Source organism: Zalophus californianus, chromosome 7 (genome assembly GCF_009762305.2).
Source record: "Zalophus californianus isolate mZalCal1 chromosome 7, mZalCal1.pri.v2, whole genome shotgun sequence".
NCBI lineage: Eukaryota > Metazoa > Chordata > Mammalia > Carnivora > Otariidae > Zalophus > Zalophus californianus.
Genome location: NC_045601.1, coordinates 112,535,458 through 112,559,150, shown reverse-complemented (window position 1 = coordinate 112,559,150; position 23,693 = coordinate 112,535,458). Strand labels below are relative to the sequence as shown.

At 41.6% G+C, this 23,693-nt stretch overlaps 1 protein-coding gene across 5 annotated transcripts in view; it reads left to right on the top strand.

The window, feature by feature from the left end:
• Positions 1 to 23,693, top strand: part of ZFAND3 (zinc finger AN1-type containing 3) — a 331,317-nt gene that overhangs the window by 290,848 nt on the left and 16,776 nt on the right. For 4 of the 5 annotated variants that reach the window (XM_027601469.2, XM_027601467.2, XM_027601468.2 and 1 more), the window contains one exon: positions 7,360 to 7,527. In XM_027601469.2, the coding sequence (XP_027457270.1) occupies positions 7,360 to 7,527 (168 nt within the window). Of the gene's footprint in view, positions 1 to 7,359; positions 7,528 to 11,083; positions 11,380 to 23,693 lie in introns of those variants that run through there. The other variant, XM_027601470.1, reaches the window with a different exon arrangement.

Here is a 23,693-nt window from a genome sequence, read left to right as displayed (position 1 = left end):
GATTGATTACACAGTACCTGCCCTCACTTATGCCAACCCTGAAACCATGTGGGTCTCTCAGGTGCTTGCTGGAAGTTTTAATTTCTGGTCCTGAATATGTAACAGAGGAAATGTACAATTAAAAATCTCCTTTCTTGTAAGTTAAATTATGCCATTAAAAACAGATAAATAGGTAATCTAGGATATGGTGTATTCCACAGGAAGACTAACCAGGACTGTTCAAAAGTCTAGGTCATTTGAAGGCAGGAACAAGCAAATGAAGGAAAACAAACATTTTCAAGGGCATACTGTCCTAGATTAAAAGGGACTTAGACATAGGATCCAAATGTAACACATGAAACTTGGTTGGACATGCGTTGGAGAATGCGATAATTTGGATCTGGACCGAATATATTAGATGACATGGGGGATTATTCTTGATTTTCTTAGGTATGACATTTTGGTCATGGCAGGAAATGCCCTTATTATATTAGATGTGTGTATTAGGTATGTTGATGTGTGCAAATTATTTTCAGATGATTTGGGGGAAGCATAAATACGGAGGGGAGAGAGAAAACAATGTGACAGATTATTAACAGTTGTTGAATCTGAATGGAATGTGCACAGGTGTTTATTGTACGGTTTGAATTTTTCTATGTGTTTGAAATTTTTCAAAATGAAAAGCTGTGTGAGAGCTGAGTATTTTCCTCCTGAAGTTGGAAACAAGGCAAACATGTCCTTTTCAACACTCCTATTTAAATAGCATTATGCTAGAAGGCCTAGTAAGCACAATAGGCAAGAAATAAAAGGCATACAGAAGAGAGAGAAAAGTTGAGGGAGAATTGCTTCCTTTGGGACTTTTGGGCTCTGGTGCCATGATTTTGATCGTTTTATGTCATGGAGAGCTGCTCTCCTCACAGCCCATTATCTTTTCCTACTTGATCCATTGATGATCCATAATCGCTTTTTTCTGGTGTCAAGATGTGCCACCAGAATCAGCTTCCAGCTTCCTGTCCAACAGGAATCAGGTGAAGATGGGCTTTGGGGAAGTGAGAAAACTGATCCCAGTCTTTAAAACATGCCTTTGGGACTTGTGGGTACTCCTCTCCCACGTGGGTATACAAATTATCATGACTCATGACTTCCATGTGTTTTGGTGCTCTTTAAGCTGTCTTCTAACCAAAAAAGTCCCTACAGAAGCAGCTTTTGCATTGCTGTCATCACAACCAAAATCAGACCATTAGGTGATACAGTTACCCCCAAGAAGGTTTCTGATGCCTTGTGTCTTTTGAGCAGATTGAGGACAAAGAACCCAAAAGTCCAGGTGCACTCCCATCATAATCCGCTCCACCCATCAACTACCTCAGGTCTCCGAGTCTTGTGTTCCCAGTGGGAAGGAAGGGTCAGAGGTCTGTTTTCTGTCTTGAGGTTGTGATGGTGAAGGAGACCACCCTCAAGTATCACTAATAGCAAAACAGAGAGCCAGAGAAAATAACAGGGGGATGGAAGTGGAGCTGGATGGAGAATAGAGGGATTAATGCTTAAGAATAGTACTTCCTGACAGTTTTGAGAACAACTCACCTTTAATATGGTTATGATCTAAGACACAGCATTGCCGGTATATTTCAAGCTAGTTTCATCTCCATGTCATATATCAAGTATATATGAAGGCATTCTCCACAAAACTTTAATAATCAGCCCCTTCCAAGGACTTGAACTTCTTTCTTTGTCCATGTTTTTATGTCCATGTATTTTCAACAGGTGTGTCATTCCAAAATTGTTCTAGGGCCATTAGGAAAGTAAGAAAGGAGGGGGAAATGCCAATTGAACAAAGTGGGGAAACAGTGTTTAATGGGTAATGACGAGTTTTGTTTTGTTTTGTTTTGTTTTGTTTTCTCAAAAAAAGACCCATTGAGTCTTTCAGGAGAGGATGAATTTAATCCCTGCATACACTGAAAGCAAGGCATGAGGAGAAACAGAAAGTACCTATAAAACAGATTTTTTTGGTCTCTTTTATCAATTTTTCCAGTGAGAGTGTGGTGTTTTTCATGGACAGAGGTTTTAGCAGCTTAAGCTCCTTTTAAACGGTCGAAGGAGAGACAGCAGGGATGTGTGAGGGTTCATTAATTATTGCTCTTACTGATGTTTGCACAGGCTGTTGGGATCATAAATGTCAATCTGTCAAGAGACTGTGATAGGTTCTAAAAAAACTGATTGAGTGCCTCAAAAGCTGTCATACAGCCTGAGATTAAACAGATTCATCTTTCTTTCTTACAAGTGAGGGAAGGTGTGGGTGAAGCGAATGAGGAAGGCTTCCCTCTCTTTGGTGCCACTTTGCTTCTCCCCCTCTCCTATTCTAAATTGTGAGTGTTTGCTTGTACAGAAGGCTGAGAGCCTGCCTGAGATGTCAGAAGGCCACAGTCAACAGTTAGCGGCCCTGGGTGTGTGCATGCTGCCCGCTGCACAGTGATGGGAGATAAGAGAGATTGGGATTCAACTCTGACAGGCCTGACACAGTTTATTTGGAAATTTTCAGGAGAGAACATGAGTAATAAAGACAAGAACAGTGACAGTAAGGAACAAACGTGAATTTCTATCAGAGACAAAACAGAATTTTAAAAGAAGTAGCTCTGTTTGTTGTCTCCAGTCAAGCTTTCCAGTTAAACTGTTCCTAAATTGAAAGTCTTACCACTGTTTTCTGCGATTGGCTAGGAAAGTACAATTAGAAGAATTTCTCTCCTCAGAAGATGGGTGTTTTTAAAATCTCTGTACTTGTTTCTCTGTCACAAATTAAGAAGTGGTTTCCTTCAAACCTAAGGAGCTGATAGGTTAAAGTACTTTGTCTTAAGATTTTCCTTTCTCGTGTGATCACATGAGATTGATTCTTGATCAAACTTTCCTTTGACTTAGAAGATCTGATGTGGTATCTTTCTCATTCTATTAAACATAGGCAGAGGAAGAGGGCATCTGGTGAGTACCAAGCACTGCGCACCCAGCATGGGAGTGTGGCAGCTCTTGCGTGGGTATATGCAGGCTAGATTTATGTTCTCAAGAAAAAGCATACTGGAAAAAAAATGTGCTTTATTGGCCCTTTATGAAGGACCTTAATTAGAAGTCACTCTTAACTCCTGGGGTGGAAACAGTTTCTAGCTTGCCACTACAGCTCCTCCTGCTGCTAATGAGCATGCTCCTTGCAAGGACGTGTTTCTTCTGACAGTTAAAGCTGCATGTAAGAGTTATTTCTGTTCACCTTTCTCTCCATGTTTAACCCTTACTGCCCAAGTTCAGATTAAGCAAGTAGACTGTTAGGTGTTTTCCATCATTGTTGAGGAAGTTAAAAATGCATCACGGTGACAGGAATGATGTTTGCAGGCAAAAAGTAAATAATCAAAGTTTAATTTATTCAAATATGGACAGTAGATGAGGATTCCTTTAGTGTTGACCACATTTGGATCTTTTCTTTCTGGTAGTCCTTTTTAAATTCACATAAAATTTATAATTGAATAGTTGAATTATTTAGTTCATTGTTAAGCAATTAGAATCCTGCCCTGGACATCGTTTCTCTTATTTAGGCAGCTCACCCCATGGCACAAAGTTTCATTAAGTAATTAGCAGAGGAGATGTAAATTTCTTATGCAGACATGATGGTGATCCTGTACTATTTATTTCATTAGCTACTAATTAAAACATTAAGGTGACTTGTGAAAAAATGTCAAAGAATGGTTTGCTTCTCCCAAGAAGTTACATATAACCAGTCACCTTCCTGGATGGCAGCATGTGGAGGGTGGTAAACAGTTTAGGGAGCCTTTCCCCCCCGCCTCTTTGTGGCAGGGAGCATTAGAGGGCACAGGGATTCCTTTCCATTTAATAGACCATTGACTGAGTGAAGATAAGTGGGCATATTCCAGAACATAAAAGTCATGGATCTCTCTCTCTCTCTTTTTTTTAAGATTTTATTTATTTATTTATTTAATTGACAGAGAGAGAGAGAGCATGAGAGGGAACACAAGCAGGGGGAGTGGGAGAGGGAGAAGCAGGCTTCTGGCCAAGCAGGGAGCCCGATGTGGGGCTCGATCCCAGGACCCTGGGATCATGACCTGAGCCGAAGGCAGTCGCTCAACCAACTGAGCCACCCACGTGCCCCAGTCATTGATCTCTTAGTGTCTAAGAACAGTTCCTTGATTCTAAAAAAAAAAAACACATTCTGATAAACTTTTCATCTATGTTGGTTTAGAATAATTGAGGACTGCTTCTCATGGTTCAGACTTTCTATACATGGATGCCTTTGGTCTTGGGCTTGTCTGGATACCTAGACATTGACTCTTAGAGAACCGGCTAGGGCTGAGTGGTCTTTTAGGATGGCCAGGGCAGTGCAGCCAGAAGCTGTTGGCAGCATCAGAAAATTCCCTCAGGATCCATTATTTCTGGAATGTCATCTACCTCCTGACTACCAGAACAAATAACTCAGTAGTCTTCATATAAAACGTGGAATGGGGAAAGGGGAATTTCAGCATGAGATAATGCCAATTTGTTCCTTAGTTTTGTTATTGAATGCCCGTTGGGCAGACAAGATAGGGAATTAGAGGAAAAGAAGGCCTCCTCTAACATTTGGGAGTCCTATCAAATGGCTTGTTTGATAATGACCAATGATGATTATGATTTCCAGTGTTAGGAATCATACATTAAAAAACATTTTCTTACATATCCCTCCCTTGCTTATTTGAAAATAGTTAGCTATGGACATAGCATTGCCGTGCTAAGTTCTCCTTGTAGCAAGTTTGCTCTAGAAATGGGGATGGATAGATAGCACATTTGACGGTTTGGGACAGAGTCATGTGGAAAACAGCTTTGCGTGTGAACTCTGTATTTGCAGACACATGCTCAGTTCTATCAGATAGCAGTGTGAATGAAGGAGGATTAGGATCTGAGTGGTCGTCTTTTACATTAGAGGCATGCTGGCATCATGTCAAAGCTCTCTGGATTTTAATAATGCAGAGGCTTCAACAGCCTCCTCTTCTTGTATGGATTCCTCTCTCTCTCTTCCCCCACCCCATGCTCCAGAGTTGGGAGATAATTTCTCTTAAGGATGCTCCACATTTAGGACATTGTCTCAGAACAGACACCATTCTTCTGTTATAGCTCCACTCTAGAATTTTCTCTTCTCATATTAAAAAAAAAAGGTATGTCTAAATAGGTATTAATACAATTTGTGCCATTTTTGGTTTGTGAAAAAGGACCTCCCTCGGAGAGCACTGTGGCTCATACAAGGTGAATTCCTTTTGGCTGGCTGCTTTGTAATGATTTACATTTAGATTGTTGCTTGTTGCTGTTGTAGGGGAAGGGGCCCTGTCTGTGGCTCCCTCAGTCATCACACCGATTGGGTTTGGACAGCTTTGCTCAGCAGAGCTGGGAAATAGGCTGAACTTGCTTTCAATTGTTTTCATCAAAGGCCTTGTTTAGTTGGTTTGTATTGGGGGAAAATGTCTTGTAGGACTGGAAGAACTAAATGAGATGAAAAATGAAGTTTACAATTGCTAAGAATGGTGCATGCCTTCCATAAGTCTGTGTACAGTGTACTGGGCTGAGGGGGGCGGGGCAGTGAGTGCTCCCTGGTGACATGCAGTGTCTTCAAGGGGGTGGGGGGTGGCGGCGCTGGAGAAAGAGGTACACAGCCTCCACTGAAATACATCCAACAGTCTGCTGCTTCTCACTAGGGCCACTTTAAATGGAAAATCAGAACTGCCTAGGAGAAGATTCATTCATCTAAGAAATATTTATTAAGTTGTAGACATTGTAGGCAGATTATGAACAAAGCAGGTGAAACTTCCTGCCCTGCAGGATTTTATATCCTCCATGAGGATAATGTTAAAAGGTACAGTGCTGTGGAGGGATAAAAGGCAGGAGTTGGGAGGATGGGAAGTGCCAGGGAAGGGGAATAAGAGTGGTCTAGGTAGGGTGAGCAGAGAAAAAGATGTTGAAAATGTGACTTTAAAAGACTTAAAAGAGGTGAGTTCCATGTAGACCTGGGTAAAGAGTTTTAGATAACTGGAAGAGAAGGTGCAAAGGTCCTGAGGTAGGAGACAGGAGGCTAGTGTGGATGGGGTAAAGGGAGAGAGCAGCAGCAGATGAGGTGAGAGAGCAGAGAGGAAGGCAAATCATGCAGGTCCTTGTGAGTGCGGTAGTAAGTATTTGAACTTTTACTCTGGAAAAGAGAGCTATTAAAGGGTTTTGAACAGGGAAGTGAAGTGATTCTAACCTGATTTTTAACCAGGATCACTTGGCTGTGGAGAACAATGACTGTGGGAACAAGGGGGTGGGCAGGGAGACCAGTTAAAAGGCTGTTACCCTGGGCTGGATGTGAGATGGTGATAGCTCAGACCAGCATGGAGATGGCGGAGGGGAGAGAAGCGGGGGGATCTGGATCTGTTTTGAAGAAAATAATTTAGGAGACTCCCTTCCAGAGAGGGGTTAGCACAGAGCCCTTTGGAACCCTGGCAAGAGGTGCATCTTCAGTATGTGGCAGCATAGTGGCAGCAAGTCCAAGAATAGAGTCCCCAGGTGGTCTTCTTTTTTCTTTTTCCTCAAGGCAAGAGTTATTTATAGCCTGCCTACTCAGGAACTTTATTGCGTTTTAGTTACTTTATTAAGGTTCTACAAAACCCAGGTTGTCACACACTACACCTCCGTCTGCCCTCCAGTTTGGCAGCAGCGTTAGGGGTGGGGTGCCGAGCGTGGCTTCTGTAGCACGCCGCGATGGAGGCCACGGGGTCGCTGGCTTGTGAATAAGCAAGGATGCTCCTTCGCTCTGAATAAAGTGGAAAGGATTTTCAACAGCAGAACCTGACTCTTACGTGTTTTGTTACATTTAGGAGTAGAAACCGGAATATTTTTACTGGAAAAGGTTATGGATCACCCACCAAACCCTGCATTGGGTACAGAATTGTGCTAAGCATGGCGATAAAAAGAAATATTATACCTAATCCCTTTTCTGAAGAATTATAGTCTACTTGAGGACAAGCAGATATCTAAGAAGCAGTAGATAACCAGTGCAGGCAGTAAGCAGCTGGGGCCCAAAGAAGGGGTACACACAAAGGGAGGATCCCAGTTCCAGCTTGAATGGTCTCCTCAAAGAAACAGCTGTTTTGAAAAACAGCAACATAGGACTGGTTTTTGTTGAGTCACCACACCCTCCTCTCCTAGCTCAGGCCTCACTTGTTAGAAGTCTGCCCTGAAGATACGTGTTTGTCACAGTTTGTGGGATGAAAACCGGGCCGGGCAGGACTGGGGAGGAGGGCATAGAGTGGCCCCATGGTACATTCATTAGCTGCACTCGCCAGGCCACGTGCCAACCCTGACCCCCAAATGTGTTATTTTGGTCAGATTCACAGTCTGAGAATGAGGCTTCGCCAGTGAAACGGGCACGACTACTGGAGAATACCGAACGGCCTGAGGAAACCAGCCGATCTAAACAGAAGAGTCGACGTCGGTGCTTCCAGTGCCAAACCAAACTGGAGCTGGTGCAGCAGGAATTGGGATCATGCCGCTGCGGTAAGTATCGCCCCCAGTGGCATGACGGAGATTGTGTCCTTGACACCCGGGTATAGCTTTGGAAATTACTCCTAAGAGGCTGAAGTCCTTCATTCTTCCCCTGAGTGCCTCCCTGCAAGCTATGGGTTTGGAGCTTATGAAAGCAGGAGTTAGAGGAGTCTTCCTTCTAAACGTCCTTTATCTCCTCTCATGCTTACCAAAAAAAAAGAGGGGGACAAAAACATCCTCACTTCTCTTACACTTGTTTCTTTAGAGTTGCATTGTCACTGCTTACTCCTTTCAGATTCTCCCCACTGGGTATTACTCTGGTTCCTGCTCACTGATGACTTACTTAGAAATTAACCAAACCAGTGAAATTCTGAGATATGTACCATAAAATTCAGATATTAAATTAATTTTGAACGAGCATCTTACTATGTGTAATAAATGGAAACTCTTTCCCCCCGATACCCCTTTTAAATTAAAGTTTGATTGGAAAATTTTCTTCGAACCATAATTCATTGTCATTCAACCCCTTGAAATAGCTTTCAAGTTTAAAGTAACACTTCCTTCTGTATTATCCAATGTAATACTGGCTTTCAGAATTGCTGCCCAGGGATGTATTTTTCAAAACTTTATGCCTAACCATAGCGGAACAAAACTTAATCCAATTCTTTCTCTCCCTTTGACCACATACATCATGTCACATAGAAGCAAAATTGTGTAGCCGCATTATGTAGGCTGACTTACAGTTTTCCTGTTTTTATTTCCTGATTTAAAGTTTAGTATTATAGGGCGCCTGGGTGGCTCAGTCGTGAAGCGTCTGCCTTTGGCTCAGGTCATGATCCTCAGGGTCCTGGGATCGAGGCCCGCATCGGGCTCCCTGCTCGGTGGGAAGCCTGCTTCTCCCTCTCCCACTCCCCCTGTTTGTGTTCCCTTTCTCACTGTGTCTGTCTCTGTCAAATAAAATCTTAAAAAAAAAAAAAAAAACTTAGTATTATAAAATAGTTCTGTGAGACAGCGCTGTCATCAGGCAGACCTGGAGGCCTGGCTCTCGCCTCTGAGAATCCTATGTCCTTTGTCCTTAGGAGTGAGCTTTAGAATCCTCCTTTTCCCCCTGGGACAGCCATAGATACCCTACAGGTACTGATGCTGACAGGCAGGACTAAATGGTTCTCTCAGCAGTTGGAAAATTACAGTTACTCAAAGTCCCTCATCTCCTAAAGAGGCAGCCATTGCTTCTCCCATACCTCAGTTATTTACCCTCTTGGAAATGAGCAGGAAAGGAGGATGTACCAGCTTCTCATGGAAACGAAGTTGGAACTTTTGTTCCTGTCAAGACCAGAAATCTGTTTGTTGCACACTCTGGTGTGTGGTACTCAACAAGCTTGGAAGTGTATATTCAGCTGCAGAAACAAGACAGCAGCATGGGGAGTCCAGGTGTCACTGGACCAGTTTTTATTTTTTTAGCTTGGCATTTAGTTATCCTGTTAATTGCTTGTGTGAAAGTGTAAAGAGAGGATAAACGGTGGGAGGAGGGGCTGTCAGCAACTTCAGTTGTGTTCTTGGGTGTGGCGTGGCCCAAGAGAGCCCAGAACCTTATTCTTTGACTGCCAGGTAATTTTAAATGCTTGGTGAGATAGGGAAGGAATACTGTGGTCAGCCAAGCAAACTCTGGGGCATGGCGGCTAACCAGCTTCCCCATATTGAAGGGTTTGTCTCACCTTTTGTAGTCTGCAAATTCTTGTTTTGATCTTCGCACGAACTATTGGAAGGGGGCAGTTTCAGCATTCAGTCTGTTTTCAGTGTTGTGAAGCCCACCTGACCAGTTTGCCTGTTGCTTTTATAACACATGGCCCTTGGTTGTTCCTAAATTAGAATCTTGGGATTTTCCTGTACCTTATTTTCTTGTTTCCTTCTTGAAAGTAACTGAATCCTGGGTATTACACAGGATTTGCCCTAGTGGATCAAGCAATTGATCCATAAAGTGTGTTGTCTTGCCTCTGGCAGTGGCTGATATCCTCCTGTCCTTGTCAGGCAAGCAGTGAGAATTCACAGTTTTAGCACCGAGAGATGCAGAGGTGTTGTAACCAGGTATGCCAGTTTATGCTTCAGCTTTGATGCAAACCACAGATTTCCTACGGTCTTAAGTACTCAGCGGAAAAAATCTAGAAATATATGTTAGATGATTTCACAAGCTCCTAAGTTAAGCCCAATTGATTGTCTCTGGTAAGTTCAGATTACTCTACTGTGTTCTTCATCTCTGGGCAGGAGGCTAGATTTCTAAAGTGCCTGTTGGGTTTACCACAGACATGCATTCTTTTTAAATGATCTAACACATAGTCCCTTGGCTTATGCCCAATTCTGAGGGTCTACTTACAGAGAGATTTGATTTCAATGCTGGGAAAGAAAGCCCTGAGCTTTCTGCAGTCACTCCAGATGTAGCCTTCCTAGAGAGAGCGGGGAGTTCAGTCAGTTTGGCCTCCTGAGAGTGTTACACTAGATGTGCCCAGAAAAATGACGGAGTCTACTGCCACATTTTAAAAGATGAAGGGCAGCAATGGGAACATCCACCTCTGGGACTGTCTTTGACAAATAGCTTTTGTGTTCTTCCTGCTTGTCTGCTCGGATCTCTCTAGGAAAGGGTGAGTTGTGTCATTATTTCCTTGAGGTTGCATGGAGTGTTGAGGAGATGTTGAACTGCCCTGAAAGGTTTGGGGGCTGGGGAGGGGGCCACGGTAATTTACTACTGGAAGTAAAGACTCAAGAAGGTAGTTTGAACTCAAACAGAATACTTCTCCACTGCAGAAAATCTTTTTCTTAATATATATATTCACAATCTTTTTTCCATTCCCCTTCCACTCTGTACAGGTTATTAACTGCTGACAAGAAATTCACATCTCATAAATAATGCTTAAGAGCCATTGCTATATAAATTGAATGTGTTATGAATTGTGATGGGCCTTTTTGTAGCATTCGATGCCTAGAGCAGGAAGAACAGAGGATGCCATTTTCATTAATTTCTAATGAGGTGCCAATTAAAGACAGGGAAGACGCTCCAAAGGGAAGAGTGGCCAAGCTCCCCTGAATCCTCCGCCCCGGGGCTGTCATCCAAACACTGCCAGCAAGCCTTCTCTCAAAATTCCATTAAATTACAGTCTCATCGAGAGCACACATAGACACATTCAGCTTCCCTTTGATCTTCAAAAGAGCAATTTGTAAGGCGAGTTCTGAGCCTTCTCACATAGGGAACAGCTAGAGGTGATAGGAATTGTTAATTGCCAAGATACTCCATGGGCTTTCAATAAGGAGGTGAATTTTGAAGATGAATTCTCCTCTGCCTTGCTGTGACTAGATAACCTTTAAATCAACAATACCAAAGTAACACCCTTTTCCTGTGAAATCTTTCAGGGTACCAATTAGAAAAGGCGTGTGGTGAGGCTGGGATGATAGCCTGCATCCCAGAGTATCTTCAACAGTTTTAACTTCTCAAGATAGAAAACAATTGCATAAAAATGGATTTATTTGTTTCATTTTCTACTCAGTAGGGAAATTGATCAGCTCATTCTCATTACAGGAGTCTTCTCTCTCCAAATGCCACCTAGAGGATGTTCTGAAATCTGGCCCTCTTCATCAGATCTGGGCCACATCACAACCATGTGAATGCTGTGTTCTCTAAGCGGATCTCCCATCATGCACACAGCATGTCTTTGTAATCGCTGTGCCTTGCTTCCCAGAACCACAGAATTAATTTTTAAATACCAGTCTAAGAGCTTGCATAAGTTATCACCTGTTTTCAGTTGACTATGACTTAAACTATAATCTGATATGCTCCCTTTTGGGACAACAGTGCTTTTACTAACAACCTGAGTAATCTGGTTTCCTTTTGTGCTTTCAAAATAAATTTTATATTCACTTTAGAAACTCAAAAGAGTGGTGCTTTAGCCCTGTAGAGTAGTTTATCATCTGCAGGTGCTTCAGTGGTCATTTTCTGCATTCTCATTCTCTATCAAACTGAATTCCTCAAGCATTTATTGAGATGTGACTATGCATGAAGCATTTTGCTAGGTTTTGTGGGGACTGTAGGATCTAGAAATACAGAATGTAGGAACTCATAGTCTAGGTCAGTGGTTTCAAATTGGAGTGGGCATGAGAATCGCATGGAAGGTGTGACAAAACACAGATTTCTGCCCACCCGCCTCCCAGTAGGCCCGTGCATGTTTAACAAGTTCCTGAATGGTGTTGATGCTGCTGGTGTGAGGAACCATGCTTTGAGAACCACTGCTCTAGGCAGTTCTTAATCCTGGGACGCTTTTAAAAAAAGAATGCTGGGGCCTCAGTCTTTTTTTTTTTTTTTTTAAACCAAGAGTATTTATTTATTTTTATTTATTTATTGTGTTTTCTTTTTTGTTTTGTTTGTCACCATAAAGTATATCATTAGTTTTTGTTGTAGTGTTCCATGATTCATTGTTGGTGTATAACACCCAGTGCTCTATGTAATACGTGCCCTCCTTAATACCCGTCACTTGGCTAACCCGTCCCCCCACCCCCCTCCCCTCTAAAACCCTCAGTTTGTTTCCTGGAGTCCAGAGTTTCATGGTTCGTCTCCCCCTCTGATTTTGCCCCTTTCATTTTTCCCTTCCTTCTCCTAATGTCCTCCATGTATTCCTTAGGTTCCACAAATAAGTGAAACCATATGATATTTGACTTTCTCTGCTTGACTTATTTCACTTAGCATAATCTTCTCCAGTCCCATCCATGTTGGTGCAAAAGTTGGGTGTTCATCCTTTCTGATGGCTGAGTAATATTCCATTGTATATATGGGCCACATCTTCTTTATCCATTCGTCTGTTGAAGGGCATCTCGGCTCTTTCCACAGTTTGGCTATTGTGGACATTGCTGCTATGAACATTGGGGTGCATATGGCCCTTCTTTTCACTACATCTGTATCTTTGGGATAAATACCCAGTAGTGCAATTGCTGGGTCATAGGGTAGCTCTATTTTTAAAATTTTTGAGGAACCTCCACACTGTTTTCCAAAGTGGCTGTACCAACTTGCATTCCCACCAACAGTGTAAGAGGGTTCCCCTTTTTCCACAACCTCTCCAACATTTGTTGTTTCTTGCCTTGTCAGTTTTTGCCATTGTAACTGGTTTAAGGTGGTACCTCAATGTGTGTTTTTTTTTTTAAAGATTTTATTTATTTATTTGCGAGAAAGAGTAAGAGAGAGAGCACATGAGGGTGGGAGGGTCAGAGGAGAAGCAGACTCCCTGCTGAGCAGGGAGCCCGATGCGGGACTCCATCCCAGAACTTCAGGATCATGACCTGAGCCAAAGGCAGTCACCCAACCAACTGAGCCACCCATGTGCCCTCAATGTGGTTTTGATTTGAATTTCCCTGATGGCTAATGATGGTGAACATTTCTTTCATGTGTCTGTTAGCCATTTGTATGTCTTCTTTTGAGAAGTGTCTGTTCATGTCTTCTGCCCATTTTTTGACTTGAAATTTTTTTGTTTTGGGTGTTGAGTTTGAGAAGTTCTTCATAGATCTTGGCTATCACCCCTTTGTCTGTAGCGTCATTTGCAAATATCTTCTCCCATTCTGTGGGTTGCCTCTTTGTTTTGTTGACTGTTTCCTTTGCTGTGCAGAAACTTTTTATCTTGATGAAGTCCCAAAAGTTTATTTTCACTTTTGTTTCCCTTGCCTTTGGAGATGTGTCTTGAAAGAAGTTGCTGTGGCTGATGTTGAAGAGGTTACTGTCCATGTTCTCTAGGATTTTGGTGGATTCCTGTCTCACATTGAGGTCTTTGATCCATTTTGAGTTTATCTTTGTGTATGGTGTAAGAGAATGGTCGAGTTTCATTCTGATGTATATAGCTGTCCAATTTTCCCAGCACCATTTATTGAAGAGACTTTTTTCCATTGCATATTTTTTGCTGCTTTGTCAAGGATTATTTGACCATAGAGTTGAGGGTTCATATCTGGGCTCTTTATTCTGTTTCATTGGTCTGTGTGTTTTTCTGCCAGTGCCATGCTGTCTTGGTGATCATGGCTTTGTAATAGAGCTTGAAACCAGGCAACGTGATGCCCCCAGCTTTGTTTTTCTTTTTCAACATTTCCTTGATGATTCGGCATCTTTTCTGATCCCATACATTTAGGATTGTTTGTTCCCGCACTTTGAAAAATGCCATTGGTATTTTGATCAGGATGGTTTTGAAAGTATAGATTGCTCTGGGCAGCATAGACATTTTAACGGTGTTTATTCTTCCGATCCATGAGCATGGAATGTTTTTCCATCATTTTGTGTCTTCAGTTTTTTTCATGAGTGTTCTGTAGTTCCTAGAGTATAGATCCTTTACCTCTTTGGTTAGGTTTATTCCAAGGTAGCTTATGGTTTTTGGTGCTATTGTAAATGGAATCGATTCTCTTATTTCTCTTTCTACAGTTACATTGTTAGTGTATAAGAAAGCAACTGATTTCTGTGCACTGATTTTGTATCCTGCCACATTACTGAATTGCCATATGAGTTCTAGTAATTTGGGGGTGGAGTCTTTTGGGTTTTCCACATAAAGTATAATGTCATCTGCTAAGAGAGAGAGTTTGACAACTTCTTTGCCAATTTGAATACCTTTTAGTTCTTTTTGTTGTCTGATTGCTGTTGCTAGGACTTCTAGTACTATGTTGAACAATAGTGGTGAGAGTGGGCATCCTTGTCGTGTTCCTTATCTTAAGGGAAAGGCTCTCAGCTTTTCCCCATTGAGAATGATATCAAAAACCTCCCAAAAAACAAGAGTCCAGGACCTGATGGATTCCCTGGGGAATTCTACCAAACATTCAAAGAAGAAATAATACCTATTCTCCAGAAGCTGTTTCAAAAAATAGAAACAGAAGGAAAGCTTCCAGACTCATTCTGTGGGGCCAGCATTGCCTTGATCCCCAAACCAGGTAAAGACCCCATTAAAAAGGAGAATTTCAGACCAGTATCCCTTATGAATATGGATGCCAAAATTCTCAACAAGATCCTGGCTAATAGGATCCAACAGTACATTAAAAGGATCATCCACCATGACCAAGTGGGATTTATCCCTGGGATGCAAGGGTCGTTGAACATTCGCAAATCAATCAATGTGATAGAACACATTAGTAAGAGGAGAGAGAAAAACCACGTGGTCCTCTCATGCAGAAAGAGCATTTGACAAAATACAGCATCCTTTCCTGATTAAAACTCTTCAGAGTGTAGGGATAGTGGGCCTCACTGTAATTAAATCAGAAAAGGTCACCAGCTATTGTTTTAGCTTTTTATTTAGAAATTTAAAGTGTTTTCCTGGACCATTTGAGAGTAAGTTGCAAACACCATGGCCTTTGGTCTTTATAAACTTCAATGAATGTTTTCTAAGAGTAGGGATATTATTTTATAACCACAGCACAGTTATCAACTTTAGTAAATTGGTACTGATTCAGTACTTTTATTAAATCTGCCACCCATATTCCAGTTTTATCAGTTGATCCAAAAATGTCTTTTATAAAAGCATTTTTCCTTTCCAGGACAGAATCCATTCCAGGATCAGGTGTTGGCATTTAGCTGTCATGTCTCTTTAGACCCTTTTAACCGGGAACATTTTTTAAGGCCTGTCTTTGTTTTTATTAATATTGACATTTTTGAAGACTACACCTACCACTACCTTTTTAAAATAGAATGCTCCTCATTTTGTGTTTGTGTTTTTCTGGTGTTTCTTCATGATTAGATTCAAGATTATTTATGCCCAGCCAGACTACTACTAAGTGATGTTGTGTCCTTCTCAGGATTTAACATTGGGAAGAACAGATGTCTATCATCCCTTCATTGTAGATGTTAATTGGTCATGATTGGGTGAGTGACTAGTTGACCATGTGACTAGATGACCATGCAACTAGTAAGCCGTCGGTGGGAAAACACTTTATGACCATGTCAATATCCTGCTCATCATCAAAAATGTCTCCTAGATTTAGCATCTATTGATGACTCTTGCCTGAACCAGTCTTTACTATGATGGTTGCAAAATGATGATTTTTCTAACTCCAGCCTTCCCTCTACATTTCTCATTTGGCACTCAGTGTTCTTCTGTGAGAACCTTTCTCCGTGTTTATTTATATGAGCTCATGGGCTTTTTATATTTTTTCAGTGGTTTGTAATTCATTACTATACTTAATTATTTTGGTACTCAAATTGTCCCCAAAGTGTTTCCTTACTTTCTGGCATAATAAGATGTGTTCTGGGGGCACCTGGGTGGCACAGTCATTTAAGTGTCTGACTCTTGGTTTCGGCTGAGGTCATGATTTGAGGGTCATGAGATTGAGCCCAAGTTGGGCTCTAAGCTCAGTGTGGAGTCTGCTTAAGACTCTCTCCCCCTCTCCCTCTGCCCTCTCTACTCCTGTCTTTCTCTGTCTCTCTCTCTCTAAAATAAATAAATCTTTAAAAAAAAAAAAAGATGTGTTCAGGATACATCTGGTACTTAACCTATGCCCAGTCCTAGAATCAGCCATTTTTCTAGGGATCCCAGAGGTGATTTTAATACGCAAAGTAGGGGTTTGCTGGGCCTGTGAGGAAGGCGGACACATGCATGAGACAGCTGGTATTCAGGGCAACCTACCATAAGAGTTGTAGCTGAGGTACAAGCCATGTGTTACAGAACTATGGGGAGGGAGAGATTAATTCCGACTAGAAGACTCTGGGTAGGCTGCAATAATCAGGGCCTTAAAGGAAGAGTGGGATTTAGATGTGTGGAAAGAGGGACTACCTAGGCAAAGCTGGTTTTCTGAAGGTGACCTTTGTGCAGCTGGATTAGGGTTGAGTGAGGAAAGACTACTAGAAAGGGAGGGTAGGAATTCCAGACTCCTGGCTGTAGGGTTCGGATGTTGGTTTGTAGTGAGGAGCTGTCAGTGGTTTTGAATATGGTCAACACGATCTGTTTGGACTTTTTTTTTTTTTTTTTTGTCTTAATTAAGCACAAAGGAAAGCCCAGGAGGCTATTGAATCTTCTTTAGAGGAATGATCTAGGACAAATGTGAACTAAGTAAGTGAAAAGGAAATGTGCCTGTGTCACAGCCATCCCTGCCACTAAAGGGACCACACAGTGAGTGAATAGTGATACCCTAAGGTCCACAGTGGGGCAAGGTGCTGCAATGACAATGAGGTGTGTTGGTGACATGAAAAACGGGGCTGGTCCATTTCACCAACACCAGAGATCACCACAGATAAGTCCATGTGTCTGTGCCTTTGCTTAAACTCTCATCCACATGTGGTTTGAACCTGTCAGGAACATTTGGCCTTCTGTCCTTTGTCTCCAAAAGAAAACATGGCATTGTATGTTTTTATAAAGGCTTTATTCCCTTACAGAGTTCTAGCCTGGATCCATCAGAAAACGCTGCTATCCAGGGAAACACCTGAGATCTTTTATCCTGACCAAATTGGTTTGGTTGGTTCAGTTTTATCATTACAGCCATTGAGTGGTGAGTCTGAGCTCTGCCATGTGTTCTAGAGAGAGTATGTGGTTACCAAGACCTCAGCCCTTTAGGATCCCGTTCTTAACGCTGAGTCTGGCAATGAAAGGCTAAAGTTTCTCCATTACTTGTAAGACCACAACTGGGTATGTGTTATCAATGGCTCAAGAGAAGGAGGTGTCCTGTCCATCCTCCCGCTTGATGGGAGTTATTATATATGTGAGAGTTAAGGGTAATTGGAAATCTCAAGGCAAATTCTGAGAAAATTTTCTCCCTTTGCTACTCTCTTCCTTTCACTCTCACTATACTTTACCTAAACAAGAGTATGCTATCTGTATTCCCGATTTAATCTTTAATGTATAAGAGTTCTAGTCTAAAACCAAACAGGTTAGTCCCTCTGCTGCTCCTCTATAAATTGCACATTGAGATGTTAGAGCAAAACAAATCACACCTTTTACTGAACACTGACTCCATGTATTTAGCCCATTAGTTCAGGCACTGTCTCAGAGATCCAGCCTACCATATGTCCTTTGACAAGGCTATAGAGAGAAATCAGAAACGTGAAGAGCTCCCCTCCCCAGCAAAGGAGCATCAAAGACTGAGCTTTTGAAAGACAAAATGTGCAGAGCGCATCTGCTGAAGCCTGTGTCACATTCTAATTCTGCTGAAAGGTGAGCCAGGAGACCCTTGTCCCATGGAATGAAATATTTTCTGTCTGAATAGCAAATTTCCAACTATTTCTGTAGTCTAATCTTAGCAGTAACAGCACAGTAATTTTATCAAAGCTATTTGGATAAGTTACTCTGCTTAGAATACTTACTTATGGGAGAAAAAAATGGATCATTGCAAAAGGAAATGAATTATTGATGTCTTCTGTTTGAGTTCCAAGAGTAAGTAGTTTTAGTTAATTCTTTGTCCCTCAAAGTGTGCATGGTGGTTTTTGTTTTTGTTTTTAAACAGATTTTTTGGGATAGAATTCATGTATCATAATATTTACCTGTTTTACAGTTCAGTGAGTTTTGGTAAATTTAAGTTGTATAGCCCTCACCAGATTCAAATTTTAGAATGATTTTAATCATCTCTAAAATTTCCATTGTGCCCCTTTTTAGTCAGCCCCTATATTCCCTACCCCAGCCTCAGGCAACCACTGACTGATCTGCTTTTTGTTGGTATAATTTTGCCTTTTGTAGAATTTTAGTATGAGTGGATTCATACAGGATATATATACAGTCTTGTCTATGTACATAACATGTTGTTTTTGAGATTGAACCACATTGTTACATACTAGTAGTTCGTTCATTCCTCTTTAATGTTGGGTAGTATTTCATTGTATGGATAATATCACATGAGTTTATCCATTAACAGTGGACATTCCTTTAGATTGTTGCCAGTTTGGGGATATTTTGAATATCCTGCTATAAATATTCATGAACAAGTTTTTGTGTGGATATATGTTTTAATTCCTCTTAGGTAGATACAGAGGTGGAACTGCTAGGTTGAATGACCAGTGTACATTTTGCATTTTAAGAAAATTCTGTTAGCAGTATATTAGGGTTCCTGTTTACCCATAATTTGTCAATATTTAATATTGTCATTTATTTTAACTTTAGCTATTCTAATGGGTATGTGTTCCACCTCACTGTGGTGTATTAATTTCCCATCAGTATTTCCCTGATGACTAGTGATGTTAAGTATCTTTTTCGTAAGTTTTTTGGTCACTCATACCTTCTTTTTGAGGAGTCCATACTTCAAGTATGTTCACCTTTTTTTTTTTTTTTTTCAAGAGAGCATGGGAAGGAAGGGTCAGAGAGAGAAGGGAGAGAGAGAATCCCTCTGACATCATGACCTGAGCTGAAATCAAGAGTCGGATGCTTAACCGACTGAGCCACCCAGGCTCCCAGTATCTTCACCATTTAAAAAGATTTACAGAATTGCCATCCTAACAGTATCCCAGTACATGAATATGGTATATCCATTTATTTAAGTTGTCTTTAGTTTCTTGGTAATATTTTGTAGTTCTCAGTATACATCATTTGTTATATTTATTCCCAAGTATTTTAAGTTTTTGATGCTATTGTGAATAGAATTTTTAAAATTTATTTTCAAATTGTTCTTTGCTGTCACTTTGAAACACAATTTTTGCATATGATTTTTCATTCTGCAACTTTGCTAATTCACTTACTAGTTCTAGATTCCTTAGGATTTTCTACATCCATGATCATGTCATTGCATATAAAGGCAGTTTAGCTTCTTTTCGATCTTTATGTCTGTCATTTATTTTTCTTGCATTATTGCACTGGCTAGGACCTCTACCACACTTCTGATTGGAAGTGTTGAGAATGGATCTTCTTGTCTCTTCCCTGATCTTAGGTAAAATTCCATCTTTGATTTAGCTGTAGATTTTTTAAGTTTTATGTATTTATTTTTTTAGTAATCTCTACACCCAGTGTGGGGCTCAGACTCAATCCTGAGATCAAGAGTTGCGTGCTCTTCCAACTGAGCCATCCAGGCCCCCATCTGCTGTAGGTTTTTTTATAGCTGTTCCCCACCTCTGCCCCTTACCCTGACACATTTTAATGGTTGTAGCTGTTGAGGGCATTCTAGGAAAACAGTAAATATTCAGATACATTCCCCCAAAGCAGATGATATAGCCCAGGGTGAGCTACCATGTGGCCTAAAAAAGATCAGCAAAACTGTTTTCAAAGTTTCACCATCTCATGAATTCATTTCTGTTTACAGTTGAAGCATATTCCCTTTGCTCACAGTTCTCTGTAATGTGTTTGTCCATCTCTAATGCGGAAAGCCTGTGACCTGAGAGTATTCCTCTTTTCATCAAACCAATGTCATAACAGACACCCAAGATGCTATTCTGGGTTACTCTCACTTGAGCTAATAAAAGCAAACCACTCTGAGAAACACTTGGAAATAACTTTGCTTGAATTAAATGCTTTTACCACAAGACACAATCGCAAAAATTTGTGTGTAGATAGATACTAGTGTCACATACCACCAGGATTAGAAGGAGCCTTAGCTGTCATTTCATCCCAACCCCACCTTTTTTCTGTAGAAGAAACGGGAGATCAGAAAGGTAGCCACTAGCCTCACATTATACCTATGTGTGAAATTCTGGTATTTCATGCAGCCTTTGATATAAAGCTCAGGGACTGAAGAGTGTCTGCCTAATGGTGAGTGCTCACAGCAGTGTCCCTCCCATCACAGAGGTCTTGGGCCTTCCCAACTATAGCTCTTCATCACACATCCTGGATGTCTGCTTGTCCCCACTGAATCTCACTTATGTCTTCTGAAGTGCCCAGAAGATTTCTTGGTCTTTCCTTCGAGTTAATACACCTGTTTTTGTTTCCTCCTAGTTTGGCCTCCAAAACCTTGCTCAGGACTCAGGACTCTCTGAGGACCCTTTGCAGCAAAATGTCACCAAATTAGGCCATTGGTATAGTAAAGATAAATAAAGTAGTATTTAGTCAAAATAATAGGATTTAAAATTTTTTTGCTTCAAATTGACAACAGATTGTTCACAAAGTTTTGCCAAAGAAATGTCCTTTCCAAGGTCTTATGAGCAGGGCTTCTTGATAAATGTGGGCCTCAGACCAGCACTTCAGAGTCCCTGGATAGAAGGGGATGCTTCTTTAGAAAGTAAAAGTGCAGTTGCTCAGGTAATTCTAATATACCCCAATGTTTGATATACTGTCTATACACTTAATAGTTCATTTTTTCCCATAGGAAATGCAAAGGTAATTTAAGACCAAATGTAATTACTGGACATTTCAAGTAAGGTGATCCACATCATAGAGGTTTGATATCAGATCTAGTCAACTCCTTTCTCTTTTACTTAGAGATTTACATCTTCTAAATGCTTACTTAGCATATGCCTTTCTCCACTGATCTCCTTTCCCCTGCTAGATTCTAAAATCCTCAAGGGTCAGGCCCACGTGTTATTCTGTAGCTTCCCACTGCCCTTAATAGAGTATGTGGCCTATGGTGGTACCCAGACAGTGTTGACTGATAATGTACAAGAAAAATTGGAAGTCACAGAAATGTGGTGTGCTGGTGAGCCTGCTGGTTATCTTTAGGGGAAAGCTCTTTTGTAGTAGTATTCGAAGGCAGGCCCAAGCGGGTGAATGGGAGAGTGTCTGGGCCAGTTTCCGTGTATATTCGTGAAGCCAGGGTATGTGTGCAACCTGAGGGTTTCCCAGTGGAATATTTGGCTGAAGGAATAAGGTGTAGGTAGGGAACCTTAGCATTATTTATTGTTACATACTTTTATCTGCCTTGAATTTTTGTTGGTAGGGGATGGGAAGCAGATAAGACATACATACTATCAGATAGGGTAGCATTGCTTGCTTGGTCTAATTAAAAATATTTGGTAAGCTTATGGTTTAATTAAATACTTAACTTTGGGGATGAGTGTGTTTGCATAAATAAAACCTGTGTTTCATCTTGTACGTTAATAAGATGAGCCCTTATAGACACCCTGTAGACAACCACACCAGTCTCTCATTCCTGACCTGTCACTCTCTGGCACAGAATCCAAGTACTTAAGTGACTTAGAAGTTATCCATCTGGTGCCAGTCCAGCCCCCCAGACTGACACCAAAGCCACGTCAGCGGTTTCCTGGCAGGTAATCCAGCTGCTGTGCACATCTTCAGCCCAGAGGGCATGTGGCGTGTCATATTGCCAGGCAGCTTAGACTACCTAGGTGCTTTCTTGGCTGACCTAGAACCAGCCTCCTTATAGAACATGCCCTTTTTCCTCCTCACTCTGTGCTCCAGAGTGACATGTCACAAATCATTTTCCTCCCCTGTAAGCCCACTCTTCAGATATTTGAACACAGGGGTGTTGGCTTTCCAGAACCCTGTTCCTCCAGTAGCAAATCCATTCATAGGGACTAAAGAACTAGTGTGGGGACATCGGGAACTAAAGTGGGGTATAGGAATGCCAGAGTGGGCTCAGGATCGCCACGGTCTTCCTCATTGGGGGCCCTCACTAAATCTGGGTGTCTTTTTAAATAAAAACCCTTCTTTACCTGCTGATCTCCCGAGACTGCTAAAAAGTCTTCTGTCTTGTGAAGTCTGTGGTTGACCTCTGTTGCTGTACTTCTCAGAACATACTGAAACTCTCTGTCCTTCTAGACCGTAAGCACTGGAGGACAGGGACCATATAGTGTTCTTTGGTGGCTCCTGCTGTAGTAGAGTGCAGTGATGCCTAGTAAACATTTGAGTTGAACGATTGAAGTGTGCAGTTGTGATCCTCTGGGTGAAGGAAAAAGAACAGGTTTTTTTTTTTTTTTAAGATTTTATTTATTTGAGAGAGAGTGAGCACAAGAGCGGGTGAGGGGTAGAGGCAGAGGGAGGAGACTCCCTACAGAGCATGGAGCGTGACATGGGGCTCCATTCCAGGACCCTGAGATTATGACCTGAGCCAAAGGCAGGTGCTTAACCAACTGAGCCACCCAGACACCCCAGAAAAAGAACAGCTTTGAGTACCTACTATACACTGAATGCCTGCTCCTATGTTAAATCACTTGACCCTGATAAAAGCATTGTTGTAAAATGGTACTGCATTTTGACAGAAGAGAAAACTCAAGCTTTGAGGTTGAGTAACTCAGAAATACTAAGGGAGCACCTGGCATGCGAGTCCAGGTTTGTTGAGCTCCCAGAATCCCTCATGTTCCCTGCTGGCCCATGCGCGTCCTAAGCAGTGAGGAGATAGCGTGAGTTACCTTTATTTTCAGCCATATAGGTCTTAGCCCATTTGTTAAGCACTTCCCCAATTCAGAGATGCTTTTTATTGAACAATGGATGGTACAAACGTAGGCGGCCAACTATGTGAGAACCTCTTGAGATGGTGTTGAGTCATCCCTGTGCACTGTTTTCAGTGGTGCCCCATGGGCCACTTGTCACTCCATCTAAATAAGATGCTTCTGGAGGACAGGTCCATAATGTTGCCACCCTTTTGTCTCCCAATGCGCCTGGGTGATATGAGACACAGTGGCACTTAATTCTTATTGATGTGGACATTCCATTTTCTCCTGAGTGCTAATTCATGTCCTCATTTTCCTTGAAAACTTAAACCTCCTCCAGGATACCTTATGCAGTTGACCTCTCCTTGGTGCCCCTCATTTATTGCACATAGCTGGGTTGTATTGATTTTATTTGCGGTTGATTTCTTGCTTTGCTTCTTGTGTCCTTCAGCTGTTTTCCTCTCTGTGCATCTCCAGCTGTCTTTAAAGGCAGGAACTTGTGACTTCTTTCTTTTCTTTTTCCTCCACCCAGCCCCTAGAATAGAATTCTGTAAACAGTGCACAAATGACCAATAAATACTTTTGACTCCTTGAGCCTGATAGCTTCTTTTCCTTGCTGGACTGACAGCCCAACACTGGAGCCCGAATTCTTTATTAGATGAGATTTCTATAGCACCTTTTCTCTGAAGAGATCAATATCAATGAAGTTTGTTTCTGCTTCTGGAAAGTGCTTTTACCTAAGCAGACCAAGGCTCTGATAAGATCACATGATAGTCCTTGCTCCTCAGCTGTTGGGCTCCGGAGATACAGACTCTAAGAAAAGCCTCACCACTTCAGGTTTTGCTATCTTGTTGCTGGCAATGAGCCTGAATAAGACTGTGACAAATAGCAACACAAGCTCTGCAGCGTTGGTTGATATTATAGCCATTGTTATCAAAAGAGAATTTGC